General features: G+C 35.3%; 1 protein-coding gene across 2 annotated transcripts; it reads right to left on the reverse strand.

Moving 5' to 3' along the window:
• Positions 1-238: 238 nt before the first annotated feature.
• Positions 239-14,204, reverse strand: LOC121995571 (pto-interacting protein 1-like). Of its 2 annotated transcripts, XM_042549296.1 has the most exons (9): positions 14,048-14,204; positions 13,879-13,963; positions 12,605-12,752; positions 12,195-12,445; positions 11,997-12,123; positions 8,916-9,189; positions 8,662-8,794; positions 8,467-8,553; positions 239-582 (listed from the first exon to the last, which is right to left on the reverse strand). In XM_042549296.1, the coding sequence occupies exons 3-9, from the start codon at positions 12,687-12,689 to the stop codon at positions 451-453; spliced, it is 1,089 nt and encodes a 362-aa protein (XP_042405230.1). In that variant the 5' UTR covers positions 12,690-12,752; positions 13,879-13,963; positions 14,048-14,204; the 3' UTR covers positions 239-450. The 2 variants fall into 2 exon arrangements, with proteins under 2 accessions (XP_042405230.1, XP_042405229.1); XM_042549295.1 differs by lacking the exon at positions 13,879-13,963.
• Positions 14,205-15,175: the final 971 nt, after the last annotated feature.

Genomic DNA, 15,175 nt, shown 5'->3' on the forward strand with positions numbered 1-15,175 from the left:
ACTTTTTATAACTAAAAATATCAGAAATAATTAGGTAAATTAATATCCATTATATTTGATTGGGGAGTGAAAATAAATTTTTATCAATAAGGACTACATGTAAAATTTTATTTCTGATTAAGGACTACATGTAAATTTCCTTTTCTTTTAAGGGTGGTCGAAGGCTATTTTGAAAGTACATCAAAATGAATCGATCTCAGAGTTTGCCTGGCCAACAAGTCCTATCACTTTGCCATCATATCGAATTTTACAAATGCATTTAGAACAAGAAAGCATAATGCAACTTGTGGAACAATCCGAGATCATACTCACAGGACAAATTCGAGTTCGAAGGATATTCAAAACTAGTGGGCAGAGGTTTGAAATAATGGATCCATCGAGAACAATGGTGGTATATAAAATCTACAGGTTAGGATAGGACTGCACTTAACTCTAGACATATGATAGGGTTCACATTCCAGGGCCTTCTCCAGGTTGACCGGACCGAGTATTCAGTAGCGGCTGTAAAGCTTTGACGACGATGCTCATGTTTGGCCGGAAATCAGCTTCATATTGCACGCACAATGCGGCCACAGCAGCAAACTATTCGACAAAATGAAAGCATCATCATGTCCTAATTATTTAAAGTTCATCGTATCCTTTCAGACTTGCATATCATCAGTGTATTCAAATTGATAAAAATTGCCAATGACAATATCAAGGTCCAGATTGCTAGCATTATATATATTTTTTAACCTATGAATACAATGAAAGGAAAGTGATAATAGGTCATTTGAGTCGTGCAAAATCAAATTGGACTAAATTCTAGTTACGAACTTCAGACAGAGGAAATAATCAAAGTAGTTTTGCTTGATGTCTCTTTTGGTATCAGACTTCAAAATCTCAAGAAAACTATTTCTGAGAACAAAAAATAACTGAAGATCTCTAGTAAATCATTTTCAATATGGAAAAGGAATACTGAAAAAACAAATAGAAATATTAATTTCTAAAATTAGATGATTTGAAATATAATTACTGTTACTTTGCAGTTGGAATGCTTAATTACCGAGTTATAAACCCTGACATGCTTACACGCCCAATATGACCTCAGTTCATATGGGATTTACATCTGTAAGATTTCTGTGATAACCAAATTTAGATTTCCTATAAAATCTCATGACATGGAGAAAGATCATATAACAAACAAGCACTAGAAGAAAGTTCATTAGTTTGTTATGGGATTATACACTAGAAGACAGTTCATTGAGCAAGCACTATAAGCAATTCATTGGTTATCAGATAGAAGTATAATCAGGTTCCCCAGCACACGTAGATAGGTGAGATGGGTTTAAATAGCATTACAGTAGTTTTATATAAAGCTGTTTTACCTTCTAGATATTAGCATCTATAACAATATGCCAGATTTGTGAGTTTGTTACAACATTCATTAAAAAAGGCCTATGTGGCTCTAAGCTGCTTATGGGACTATTTAAGCTTAAGCAATCAAAATCATAATAATTAAGCAAGCTAAATCAATATCCATGTCCAAGCTAATGTCGGTGGTTTGACTAGACAACTTTTTCAAATAGATAAACAAGAAACATATTTTATTTCTTGCCTTAATCAATGTATACATTTTCTTTGCTATAGGCTGTGTTGTTTGTTAACAAGTATTACAATATTTGACTACAAAGCATATAGATATATATCTTTCTATATTTTGGATCTCTTAGGAAATTCATAATCCTTTGAAATTCCAAGTCGCAGTGGAGTTTCAGTTTTTTGTCGAAATGAGGCGGTGTTGTTAGTGAAGTTTTGAGAGGAAAAGATAATCTTATTCATAGATAAGAGCAGTATAAATACATGAGGTATTACCTAAAATAAATACCTAATTACATATATAGGAAATTGACAACTAATTAGGTGATTGATAACTTATTACAAGGAATACTATAAATACAAGATATTAACAGCTATAGCAGAATATTAAAAGCTTCTAAATTATGATAGTTTGACTTTCCACACTTCCCCTCAAACTATACGATAGATACTCATTAAGCTGAGTCTGAGATTAAGTTCACCGAAGTTGGGTCTGAATAGAGCCTTGGTGAGAACATCAACAACTTGTTGATGAGAAGGAACATAGTTCATCAACACAATCTTATCTTGTATCTTCTCACTGAGAAAATGCCAATCAATTTACATGTTTTGATCGATCATGTTGGACAAGATTCTTAGTCATTGCCATAACTAACTGATTGTCACACATCACTTGTATAGGACCTTGGAATCTGATTTTAAGCTCTTTTAGCAATTGTTTTAACCATATTCCTTCACAAACACATTGAACTAAGGCTCGAAGTTTTGTCTCAGCATTACTGTGAGTAACAACTGACTGTTTCTTGCTGCGCTAAGTGACCAAATTTCCCTACATAAATGAACAATAACCAGATGCTGACTTTCGGTCACACTCTTAGATCCTACCGAGTCAGCATCTCTAAAGATTTTCCTAGATCGATTTGTTATTTTTTTAAAAAAAAAAAGTCCTTTTTCAGGATCTGCCTTCAAGTATCTTAAGATTGAATGAACAACATTCAAGTGATCAACCGAAGGGTTGGTGAGGAACTGGCCGACATAAACTCATTGCATAACTGATATCTAGTCGAGTGTGAGTGAGGTAAATCAATTTACCTACTAGGCGCTAATATTGCTCCCTATCAACAGTTTCTTCTTCTATTCTAGCCTTCAATTTGATATTAGGATCCATAGGAGTTTCCGATGGACGACAACCACTCATACCAGTTTCAAGAAGCAAGTCTAACACGTATTTGTGCTGAGAGACGGATATTCCTTAATGTGATTTACTGACTTCCATGCCAAGAAAATATCTAAGTCCTAGGTCCTTCACCTCAAATTCTTTGGATATGATAGTTTTAAGTCTTTTTATTTCCTCTTCATGGTCTCCTCTCAGTACTATATCATCGACGTATACAATTAGAATGGTCACCTTACCATTTGAGGCCTGCTTAACGAACAATGTGTGATCGGCTTGAGATTGACAATAGACATCCAACTTCAAGACCTGGGGAAACCTCTCGAACCATGCTCGCGATGCCTGCTTGAGTTTACACTTTCCCTCTTGTCCAACCATTCTCAAATCCTTGCGGAATCTCCATATATACTTCTTCAACTAAGGTGGTGTTTGGTTTAGGGGTTTGAGATTGAGGGAATGGATTCATTCTCAAACCTTGTGTTTGGTTGATGGGAATATAATTAAAATTTTGGAATGAAATCTAAAAACTTGGGTATTGATGAAACCCACATCCTCCCTTAGGTTTTGATGAGAATGAGAGTGAGAGTTTAAGTTTTGGACGAAAATACTTTTAATATATTTGTTCAATTTTTCTTTCATATCACTTTCTCTCTCCTTGTCCCCTCTTATCATACTTTCTCTCTAATCCTATTTTCTTCTCTTCAATCTCTCCTATCATATACTCCCTCTCCTCATTTTCTCTCATCATATTTTTTCTCTCTTCATTCTCTCCTATTACACTTTCTCTCTCCTCATCCTCTCTCATCATGCTTTCTCTCCCATCACACTCTTTTTTCTCATCACACTTTCTCTCTCATCATACTTTCTTTCTCCTCAATCTCACCCATCACTTTCTCTCTTCTCATTTTCTCACATCACACTTTCTCTCTCTTCATTCTCTCCCATCACACTTTCCCTCTCCTCATCCTCTCTCATCATGCTTTCGCTCCCATCACACTCTCTTTTCTCATTTTTCCTCATCACATTTTTTCTCTCATCATACTTTCTCTCTCCTCAATCTCACCCATCACACACTCTCTTCTCATTTTCTCTCATCACACTTTCTCTCTTCATTCTCTCGCATCACACTTTCTCCTCATACTCTCTCATCATGCTTTCTCTCCCATCACACTCTCTTTCCTCATTTTTCCTCATCACAGTTTCTCTCTCATCAAACTTTCTTTCTACTTAATCTCCCGCATCACACACTCTCTCATCACATTTTCTCTCTCCTCATCATCTCTCATTATGCTCTCCCATCACATTTCCTTTTCTCATTTTCTCTCATCACACTTTCCCTCTCTTTATTCTTTTTCATCACATTTTCTCTCTCACGACACTTTCTCTCTCATCATTCTCTCTCATCATATTTTTCTCTCATATTCAACTTTCTAAAAAAAAAAAGGACAGCCCAATGCAGGAAGCTCCCGCCATGCAGGGTCCCGGGGAAGGATCCATTGTACGCAGTCTTACCCTGCTTTTTGCAAGAGGCTGTTTCCAGGATTCGAACATGTGACCTTTGGGTAACATGGCAACAACTTTACCGTTGTGCCAAGGCTCCCCTTCTCATATTCAACTTTCTCTCATATCTAATTTTTTCTCTTATTTTCCTCTAAGGGTAAAAAAGAAAATTTTAGTTTATTCCGATAGAAAATATTCAACTAATCAAACATTATTTTTAAGAATGATATTCATACTCATATCCATTCCCATTCCACAATACTATGATTCTCATTCTATTCCGATTCCTAGAAAAGAACCAAACGCCACCTAAGTCTCCATTCAAGAATGCATTTTTCACGTCTGGAATATTGGCCACTCTTGATTTAAGGCACAAGATAAGAGAACTCTCACAGTATTGAACTTGGCAACTGGAGCAAAGGTCTCATGATAGTCAATCCCGTAGGACTATGTGAATCCTCTTGCTACTAGACGTGCCTTAAATCGATCAAAACCTCAATTTGCCTTTTGTTTCATGGAGAAAATCCACTTACATCCAACAACTCTCTTTCTAGGTGGTAGTGGTGTGGGTACCCAAGTCTTATTTTTCATTAGAGCTTGATATTCTTCAAGGATAGCAGCATGTCATTCAAGACTTTGTAGGACTTCAAATGCATCTCTGGGAATATGGATTTTATCTAGGGTCGACACAAAAATCCTAAACTTCCGTGATAGACTGGCATATGACAGGTGATTCTAAATTGGATGCATTGTACTGGATCTGGTCCTTTTTCGAAAAGCAATTGGTAGATCCAAGTTGGAGATAAGATTATCTAATGATTTAGAATCCATGGGCTTTGACTGTGGACTAGTTGTTGGTTCAACCTGTGCTATTTCATGCATTATTGGATTCAGAGTTGATTCCTGGTTGTGCTCAGTCTATTCTAGGCGTTTTCTCCTCGTGAAAACTTTAATGGACTTATCTGGAAGATTAAGATGACTGGGTTCACTATCGAAAGGCTGAGGTGGGTCCGCCAAAGGAGGTTGGTCGACCAAATGAGGTGGTGGTTGATTGTCAGAAGGTAGCTGAGACACATGCAGTAGAGTGTTAATGAGAGAGGACCAGTTCCAATTCTAAGATTCAAGTGTACGAAACTCCCCCTGAATTTTGGAATTGGAGAAGAATGGACGTCTTTCAAAAAAAGGAAGACATCCATGGTAGTGTAGAATTTATTGGTTGTAGGCGAGAAACATTTGTAGCCCTTTTTATTCGAGGAGTACCCAATGAACATGCATTTAATTGCACGCTCATCAAGTTTACTTGCAGAGAGTGAGTTGCAATCTAATTCTGGGGCATATAACACAGCTTAAAGGGAAAGAGTGGGTGTCAGACATATAATCCCTCTTCCAATGACTTTGGATCGTGATCCATTAGCTATGTGTACAGTCTAAGAACCATAGTATGAAATAGATGTAATAAATAATCTTATATCACCTGTCATATGATCAGAGGCGCCAGAGTCGACTATCCAAGAGGAGGATGGGTGCTAATTTGTTACATGAAAGACAAAATGTTCAGTACCTAGAGAATCATCAGTGGTTGCACCCTACTCCACAAAGGTTGTTGTATTGGTAGTGACTTGAGACTTGAGGATTTGCCTGAGAGCATCCATCAGTTCCTTGGTAAAGGGAGATGTTTTTGGTGCATCAACAGTAGTAGTATTGCCTCGATGTTCATACTTTCATGTAGGCTTCCAATTTGCAAGTTTGCCATGCAAATCCCAACAAGTCTCCTTATAGTGGCCTGGTTTCTCACAATGTTCACACCGTGAGTGTCCTCTTCGTGGAGCAAGGTTTGGAGGTTGCTTTCAGGCAGCGAGAGGTGTGGATTCTTCTCTGGCAGTGGCTAAGGCAGAAGAATCAGGCAAATGTGTCTTGATTAGAGTGCCCATCATGATCCTTTTCCGGCTTTCTTCATGACAGACTTCAAAAAATACCTCTCGGAGATTAGGGAGAGGTTTCATGCCGAGGATTCAGCCACGCACTTCATCAAGAGACTTGTCAAATCCCATATGAAATTTGTCAAGTGCCATAAGAAATTTGAATACCTATTTAGTCTCAATGATTTTCTTGAAGTATGCAGCGTCGTTGGTGCACTTCCACTCATGGGATTCAAAATGATCCAATTGTTGCCAAAGCCCTGTTAATGTGGAGAAGAAGGTAGTGACTGATTGATCTACTTGGCGCAAGTCTTGGAGAGTGCTTTCGACGTGGAATAACTCCATGGTATTGTCACTGATTGAGAATGTTTCACGGGCAACATCTCAAATTTCTTTTGCTGATGACTGGAGGAGAAAATTTTCTCCTATTTCGGTGATCATGGAATTGATAAGCCATGACATGACAAGGTTGTTTTATGTTCTCCAATTTCTGATTTTTGGATCACCAGCAACAGGTTCAACGGCTACCCCTGTGAGATGATCATCACGACCACGATCGACCACAAACATCATCATGGACCAGGACCATTGAAGATAATTGTGACCATTGAGTTTGTGACAGATGTTAAGGGCAAGGGAGGAGTCGGCTGGTGTTTGGGAACTAATTGGTATATTGAAAGAAACATGAGTGTTTGTGGCAAATGAATCGTCAGAGGTTTGGTTGGAATAGGCCATGGATTTTGAGGCAGAAGTTTTAGATTGAGAAAGAGGTTGCAGTGACTTAGACAGAGAGATGATAGCTTCAAGGTTAGCCTTGGCTCTGATACCCTGAAGTTTTGGGAGGAAAAGATAATCTTATTCATAGATAAGAGCAGTATAAATACATAAGGTATTACCTAAAATAAATACCTAATTACAAATTCTAATTTAGAGGAAATTGACAACTAATTACGTGATTGATAATTAATTACAGGGAATAACTATAAATACAAGATATTAACTATAAATATAAGATATTAACCGCGGTAGCAAAATATTAGAATCTTCTAAATTAGGAGAGTGATATTCTAAATGAAAAAAAATATGCCACATTGAATTCAAATAGGTTTTCCCCCATTTGATCCTCTTTCACTTAAATTTTCAATTTTTAATAGGATTGTATCAATTAATTGAATTTAAAATAATTTTATTCACTTCTTACTTTAATATGTGCCAAGACCAATTTATATGTTTTCCTCCAACCATCTTTACCTCTTTACTTATTTCCTTGACAAAATATAACTACAAGAATTAGATAATAAATTGAATTAGAATTTTGGATAACCAAGAGAAAAATGAAACAAACATTTCCAAAATTCATCTTGATATGTGTCAAGTGTCAACACTATCGCATTGAAAAAATATGCAGTGCCAACCAGTATTGAATTTTGATAATTAATTGAAATGATATGTATTCACCATGTAATTTTGATAATTAATTGAAATGATATGTATTAGTGTCACTTTTTATGATACGAGATCTCAAACTAATAGTATAATTGTTAAGAAAAATGTATTTATTTTTAACTAGTTACTTAAGACTTGATATAGTACCTAGTTTATAAAAATGTATTTTTATATGCATGATGAATTATTGCTAATATAAACTATATGTTATTTCTTATTAAAAAATGGACAACATACTACATTGCATCTTGTAATGACTCAACTGCTTATTTCCTAGCAAGTGTTTTTTAGATTTTAAAATTCATATAATCTTGAACAATGTTTTATGTGTACATACAGGCTTGTATTGCTTTTTTAAGTATTTAATGTCATATGCTATATATTCGTAGCTTAAATTTCTCATTTTAGACAGATTATCCATAATTTAGTATTTAAGTAGCCTTGTTTAAGTATTTAGATAGATATATTTATTTTTTCCTTGTCAAATTCATGGTAATAGAAATGTTATCAAGCCCAATACATCAGTTCTAAGAACTAGATTTACTTGGTTATTAAAAAATTTATATTGCGTGTTTTATAAGGTTATCAATGAAAAAAAAAATCTTTAGTTTATGTTTGAGCTAGCCTATATTCTCAAACTTAGTCTAGCTCTACTTTGAGCTCATCCATATTCACAAACTTAGTCTAGCTCACCAACCTTTCTAGTTCTTAAGTGAAAATTGAGCTCAGTTTAAGATTGAAAGAACTCAAACTACACTAAGCTTCTAGTCATTCTTTCGCTTTAGCACACTCTATTTCAGCCCTAAAATTCAACATGAGATACTACAAAGTAGAGTATAAGATGATTACCTTGGCAACTGCTTTGGGGGGATACTCTGCATTTAGCCTCGAGTCAATACATTGTCTTACTTTGTCTTCACTGAGTCTTGGTGTTGCCTGTATATTTTCAATATGCCAAATGACTTAAGATGATTTATCTAGTCAGCTTTACATCATCACTCCATTAAATAAAAAGAAAGAAGCTAAAAAAATCAATCACTTTACCCAAGTGACAAGACTTTGTTGTCCTCTTGGTAATGTGTGATCCACAGGCTTACGACCGGTCAAAAGCTCTAATAGAACGACCCCAAAGCTGTATACATCACTTTTAGAGCTAAGCTGACCAGTCATTGCATACCTGTAGGCTCCAACAAAAAACTCAAATCAATAGCATGCTGATTACCACGTAACAAGTATAATTCAGTTGCACAATGGTTCTAGCCTGAAATGTAATCGGCAGACAAGTTACAATAACTTACTCTGGTGCATGATATCCAAAAGTCCCCAAAACTCTAGTAGAATGAAGTCGAGCAGCCATATCAGGAGCTTGATTTGATAGGTCAAAATCAGCTATTTTTGCAACATCATCATCAAAGAGTAAAACATTGCTGGACTTTATATCACGATGAATGATATGAGGTTGGGCTTTCTCATGCAGGTACTCCAGTCCTTTTGCTGCTCCAACAGCAATCTTAACTCTTTGATGCCATGACATCACTGGACCTGGCTGTGCTCCTTTAACTCCTTTTCGTCCTATCCATAATTATAGACTTCAACTTGCTACTTTCAAACAGAAATCACTTTTTTTAAAAAAATGCTAGAGATAATCTTCTGATCCATCAAAACTTTAAGCACTTTCATGGCAAGCTTGATAGATGGCATCATATGACAAAGCACCAAACAGCATCAACATGATGATGAGGGAATCCCGTCTATTGCTTCACTCTTTATATCTACTTTAGCATTTAGCTCAGCAGCAAAATAAACAAATGATTTGGAACCATCTGATCATGTACATATGCGTTACTATCAATTACTGAGAGAAAGGAGATCTCAATAAAAGGTATAAATGATGAACATTTTAACAGTTGGAATAATCACGAGATATACCACATTCAATTGGTATATACCAAGAGATAAAGGGTAGCTTAGTGCACGAAGCTCCCGCCAATGCGGGGTCCGAGGACGGGTCTTAGTGCTCGAACCCATGACCTCCAGGTCACACGGCAACAACTGTTGCGCTAAGGCTCCCCTTCAATTGGTTGTTCAAGAGAAAAAAAATGATTCAGATTAATATGTGAAAAATTGTAGTTTCCTATGTTCCTTGAGTAATTCTACTTAATTGTTTAATCAGTACATTTCTTTGTAGGTATTACTTTGTACATGTGAGCAAGAAATATAGACAAAAGCCAGCCATCCTTCTCACATGAAAAGCAACTTAGGCACTTATATTCAATCCTTGATATTAACATAAGCTGAACAATTACCTGTTCAACAAGAATAGGAACAGGAATATCACCACAACATCACCACAAGTCCCTCTACTTGAGTGATGAAAAGGGCAGTCTAGTGCACGAAGCTCCGGCCAATGCAGGTCGGACCACACTAGGTCTATTGTACGTAGCCTTACCCTGCATTGCAAGAGACTGTTTCCGCAACTCAAACCCATAACCACAAGGTCACACAGCAACAACTTTACCGTTGTGCTAAGACACCCCTTTACTTAAGTGATGAAATTAAGCTTTTATTGAATTTTGTTTCGAATATCATCATGTAAGAAAATAGCACTGTTTAAGACCCATTGTCAAATGAAAACATCTGAATATCAGATTGCCAATGAAGGATGAAGCTCTCTATAAAAGAAATGGACAATCTTAAACCTGTCTAAGACAGTTTGCTAAACTCTGAGGGCAGAAGCAAAGTGAGATGTTTTGAAACTTCATAGGTCAGACTGAGACAAAAGGAAGGCATTTAGGAGGCATCTTAAAATTTGGCCACACTTTTATCTGAAAGTGATACAACTACTCCAGAACTTCAACGTTGACTGGCACAAATAAGATTTGTTTGTAAATAATTTGATTAATAAATGAGTGTTACAAGGAAACTAAACCTTTTTATCAGTTGTAATTCAATTTATAAACTGACAAGCTAAGGGAAGTAAAATGTGTAACGAGACTATTGATGCAACATGTCTTCCTCAAAAGGGGGTCTTGCTGTCATTGTCATCATCATCATCATCAACACATGTCTTAACATTGACTTTCTCTGTTCATAGATTTAGACAAATTTAACGTTAGCTGTCTGGGCCTATTGCAGACATCAACTTATTTATTGGGCTTGAAACTGGTAATGACAGTCTTACTTAAAAAGGATTAAGATTCTTAAAATCCGGAAACCATGTATATATATACACTAAGGACTTAGTGTATATCCTACGCACAATCAGATAATGCTCTTGATGTGCTTGTATGATGTGTAGATGACCTACAATATGCAAGTTAATATTTGTATATGCGAGAAATGTGTTGTTAGTGTATGCAACCGAGTCCAGAGATGAGCTGAAATCAAATTGTTTCAAATCCTATCAAATTTGACATCCTCAAACCTTTAAAATACTATGAAGTTAGGAATTCAATAGTGAAGTTTGTATATACAAGTTATATCTTGGCATTGTAAGTGTTAATAAATTGCAGTTGAAAAAATAAATAGTTTGTTATGTTATTTAGTATTTTTTTTTTCACATCTAGATTTTTTGTTGGATAATCCATATGCTATGTGATAGATGTGAAATTTCTAGCTTCATAGATTTATTAAATTAATAAATTGTGGGGTAGATGTGAAATCTTCTTTCGGCAAAAATCAAAGATGCTCTTTTTTTAATCGTCAAAGAGGCACCCCTTTTTTTCCCAAACGTAAAGGGTGTTTGACCTAAAGTGTTCCTTCTATAAATATCCTAATATCCAGTAGAATCCATTGCCTACCTGGAAAAAAAAAAAAAAAAAAAAGACTAAACATCCAACTGATTTAATGCACGTGCCCAAACAAACTCATGTAGCGAAAATTAGTACATGAAATTATATTTAAAAATGTAATAAATACCAGAGCAATATAAATTTTTCCATAAAATTTTTAAAAACTTTATAATTTTCAATATATTTATTAAAATGTATGAACTACTACATGAATCTCGTTACATGTGCGTGTTAGACCAGTTAGGACCGATCTATTTTTTTTGGACAGGTAGATAAGAGCGTAGAGATTTATGTGGGATTAAAGTGGTAAATTGGTTTAAAATAAGGATGGACACCCATGAGATATGCAGATGTACAATTAAATTTATTCTTCATGTATTGCTATATACTCTCATCAATATAGTTAAAAATAAATATTTTGACAAAATATGTGTCCACATACGTCTGCATCCCTTATATGAGCTGTGCAGCAAGTGGCTTGATCCTATATTGTTTGTATGTGTTTTTTAAAACTCACTTTAATATATGTACCACTGTAATAACATAAGATTACAATAATGGACAATTTTGCTTCAGAAAGGTTCATACCATGAAGAATGTCATGAAGAGACCCCATTGTAGCAAACTCATATGCTAATAGACGGAGATTTCCTTCAACGCTGTAACCAACCAACTCTACAACATTTTCATGCTTCAGCCGTGACACCATGGAAACCTGTAAAAATTTTCATATGAGCATGGTATCCCAACTAACAAGGTTGAAATAAGTATGAATAATAGGAAAACCTGTGCCAAGAACTCTTGGTCGGGCTGCTTGCTTGAGTCTAACTTTTTTACAGCTGTACTTCTCCCATTCTTTAGGACACCAAAATACACTCTACCAAATGAACCCTCGCCAATTAGAGCTTCATCGCCAAAATTTTGGGTGATCTCCCTTATCTCATCAAGAGGAATAGCTGGGACTGCAATAGGCTGCGCTTTAACAGTTTGTATGCCCTTGGAGGGAGGATTTGCAGTTTGATATGTTCCATCACTTCCTACAAAATAGTTATTTATGTTCATCAGAACTGGAAAAAACGCTACTGATGCTCAGCAAGGAGATTTAGTCATCCAGTTGAAGTGGCAGAATAATACTGATTTAATTTGGGATAGTACATGAAACAAAAAAATCTGGCAACCATTTTAGGTATCCTTACCTGCTGATTGGTTTGCCACATAAGGACTGCCACTGGCAGCAGTTCGATTAATGTCATTCTCTTCACAGCATCCAAAACACGACATAATGTGTTTTTTTCAGAATGCTCCAGATATGCTGCCTGACTTGTAATTTGAAACTCAGGAAACCTGTTTAAAAAAGGAAAATCCAGCAAACACTGTTGACTCAGTTTGTAAAATAAACAAAAGTCACAAAACACATATAGATTGGATCTGAACAGTTTATGCTGGTAGTATGAAAAAAATAAAATGCAACAAGATTATTCAAAAATAAAAAATGAGTGTATCAGAAATGCAACAATATAGCTTGTCCTTTATTGATTTTTGGAAACATATGTGAAAATATTAAATATCACAAAAAAATAAGTTACATAAAATAGTTAATTCAAACTGTATATCCCTACTTGATGAAAACCACACAAAATAGCCACAGTTGAGAGCTAACAACTACTAAACTAGTTTAAAAAAGCATTTCTTTTTCTCCGATGCAAACAAAATATTGTTAATTGTGCAAAGTTATAAATGTAAACGATCCTCAGTTCCTTTATACAATTCAAAGCAAAAGATTCACAACAATGCTTTAGATGTTGCTTTAACATACAAAGATTCTGATGGAGTTACACCATAAAGTTGCAGGTCAATTACTAAATCTTTAAAAGAAGATGAAATCAATAAATCCACATAAACTTAATGGACTATCTCCTGGAAGGATTTAAAATCAGTAAGGAGTTACTATAGCTCATATAAAAGATACAAAATTAGATGGGAAATAATGACTGCACCCAGCAAACTCCTTCCTGTAAAAGATAAACACAAAAAATACAGACGAAATGTTACTTTGCTAACAGATCTGTTTCCAAATGTCTATGTTTTTTATTCATTAACACATGAACAAGGAGATCCTTATGTGAAAAAAAATGACATATGACTTCATGCAGAGGTATACCACCTGCATTATCATCCAGTTTTACTGGAATAGATGTGCAAGCGAAACAACTTTCAGTTCAATCCCCTAATTCTTCCATTGTTCCGGCGAGTAAAATAGGGCAAACAGTAGTAAAGGAATTGAGCCAAGAACAAGAAAACAAAATTTGTTATAGCAGAAATTTGTAAGTTTAAATAATAATTAAAAAAACGCTGCTGTATCAATTATAGTATTGCTAATATAACCAGTAAGCAACTTTTACAACAGAAATTTGGCACCAGAATAGAGATGATTTTTGCAATTCATAGACTTTAATGAGAAAAGACTCACGGATTGGGAGAAAAAAACATCAAGTCCCAAATAATTACTCAAATTTTCGACGATCACAGATCCCTCATAAGTCGAAGATGACAGGCTAGAAATCAGTCAAAGTAAGAACTTATAAATTATACTTCCACAAACACCGAACAGATCCGATAGAGGGCGGTTGAAAACTGACCTGGGGTGGAACTCCTCGGGGAAGGGGCTCCGATCTTAGAAGGCGAAGAGCGCAGGACAGCCGGAAAGGAAGGCGAAGCGGGACAGTGGTTCGACCTCGCAAGAGTAGCCGTCGATTAAGGACGCATTCGAGTAACCGTCGGTGAGCTCACCTACCGATTAGCACTGACCAGCAGGCCAGGCCCAGCTATACAATAAAGGAAATTACTAAAAATAATATATATATATATATATACACATACCTTTTTCTAAAATCATTTCAGATGTTTTCTGGAATGAAATGCGAGCCTCCCAATCGGTTACCGATCGATTGGGAAGTCTAAAATTACTGTATTTTTGAAAAGTTTTTCATATCCAAGTTTTAGAAATATACAAATAATTATACATTCTTCTAAAAATCACGAAACTTTATGTAGACACTATATATGTCTCATATTATCAACGAAAAATAAAGTTTAACAAAAATTAACTCGTTTTAGTGAAGACTTACACAAAATCGAAGGTTGTGGGAATCTTCAATAATTTGAGTAAGTCCTTATCTAATTGTTTAATGATATCTCGCATCCAATTACACATGTCAATCAGGATTTTAAAAACAAGTTTTATACATATTATAATTTTAAAATTTCCAATCATAATCCTAGGACAAAGTGCACATGATTTGTACACTTGCTTTCCCTATGATTGGACAAATGAATATTTCATATGAAAATCATTTTTCTTGACCAAAATAATGCATCATAACAAGCATTATGACCAAGATAAATGTCCCTAACCTCTCACCCCCATCTAAATCACATTAAGAGGACAATCCTATGTTTTTGTGAGAGGCAAAACTTAAGGTGAAGAAAAGCCTAAAATGATTTACCTGTAAAGTAATCATGGAGGATGTGATTTAATCAATACAACGCATTCCCAATTCCCTTCTAAAAAAGCTAAATTCAACTTTGGGAAGAGGTTTAGTGAAGATATCGGCTAAGTTTGATTTTGATCCAACATAATTTAAAATGATATCACCTCGAGTTACATGATCACGAATAAAATGATGTTTAACCTCTATGTGTTTCGTTCTTGAATGATGAACGAGATTTTTGGTCAAGTTGATTGTACTCACATTATCACAAAGAAC

The sequence above is a fragment of the Zingiber officinale genome, chromosome 6A (genome assembly GCF_018446385.1).
Source record: "Zingiber officinale cultivar Zhangliang chromosome 6A, Zo_v1.1, whole genome shotgun sequence".
In the NCBI taxonomy this organism is placed as follows: Eukaryota; Viridiplantae; Streptophyta; class Magnoliopsida; order Zingiberales; family Zingiberaceae; genus Zingiber; species Zingiber officinale.

Excerpts from the sequence above, each read along its gene's own strand:
- LOC121995571 (XM_042549295.1), bottom strand. The coding sequence starts at position 12,689 with ATGTCGTGTTTTGGATGCTGTGAAGAGAATGACATTAATCGAACTGCT. Across the intron at positions 12,446-12,604 it reads TGTGGCAAACCAATCAGCAG|GAAGTGATGGAACATATCAA; the intron begins GTAAGGATACCT and ends ACTATTTTGTAG. Across the intron at positions 8,795-8,915 it reads TTTGGATATCATGCACCAGA|GTATGCAATGACTGGTCAGC; the intron begins GTAAGTTATTGT and ends TGGAGCCTACAG.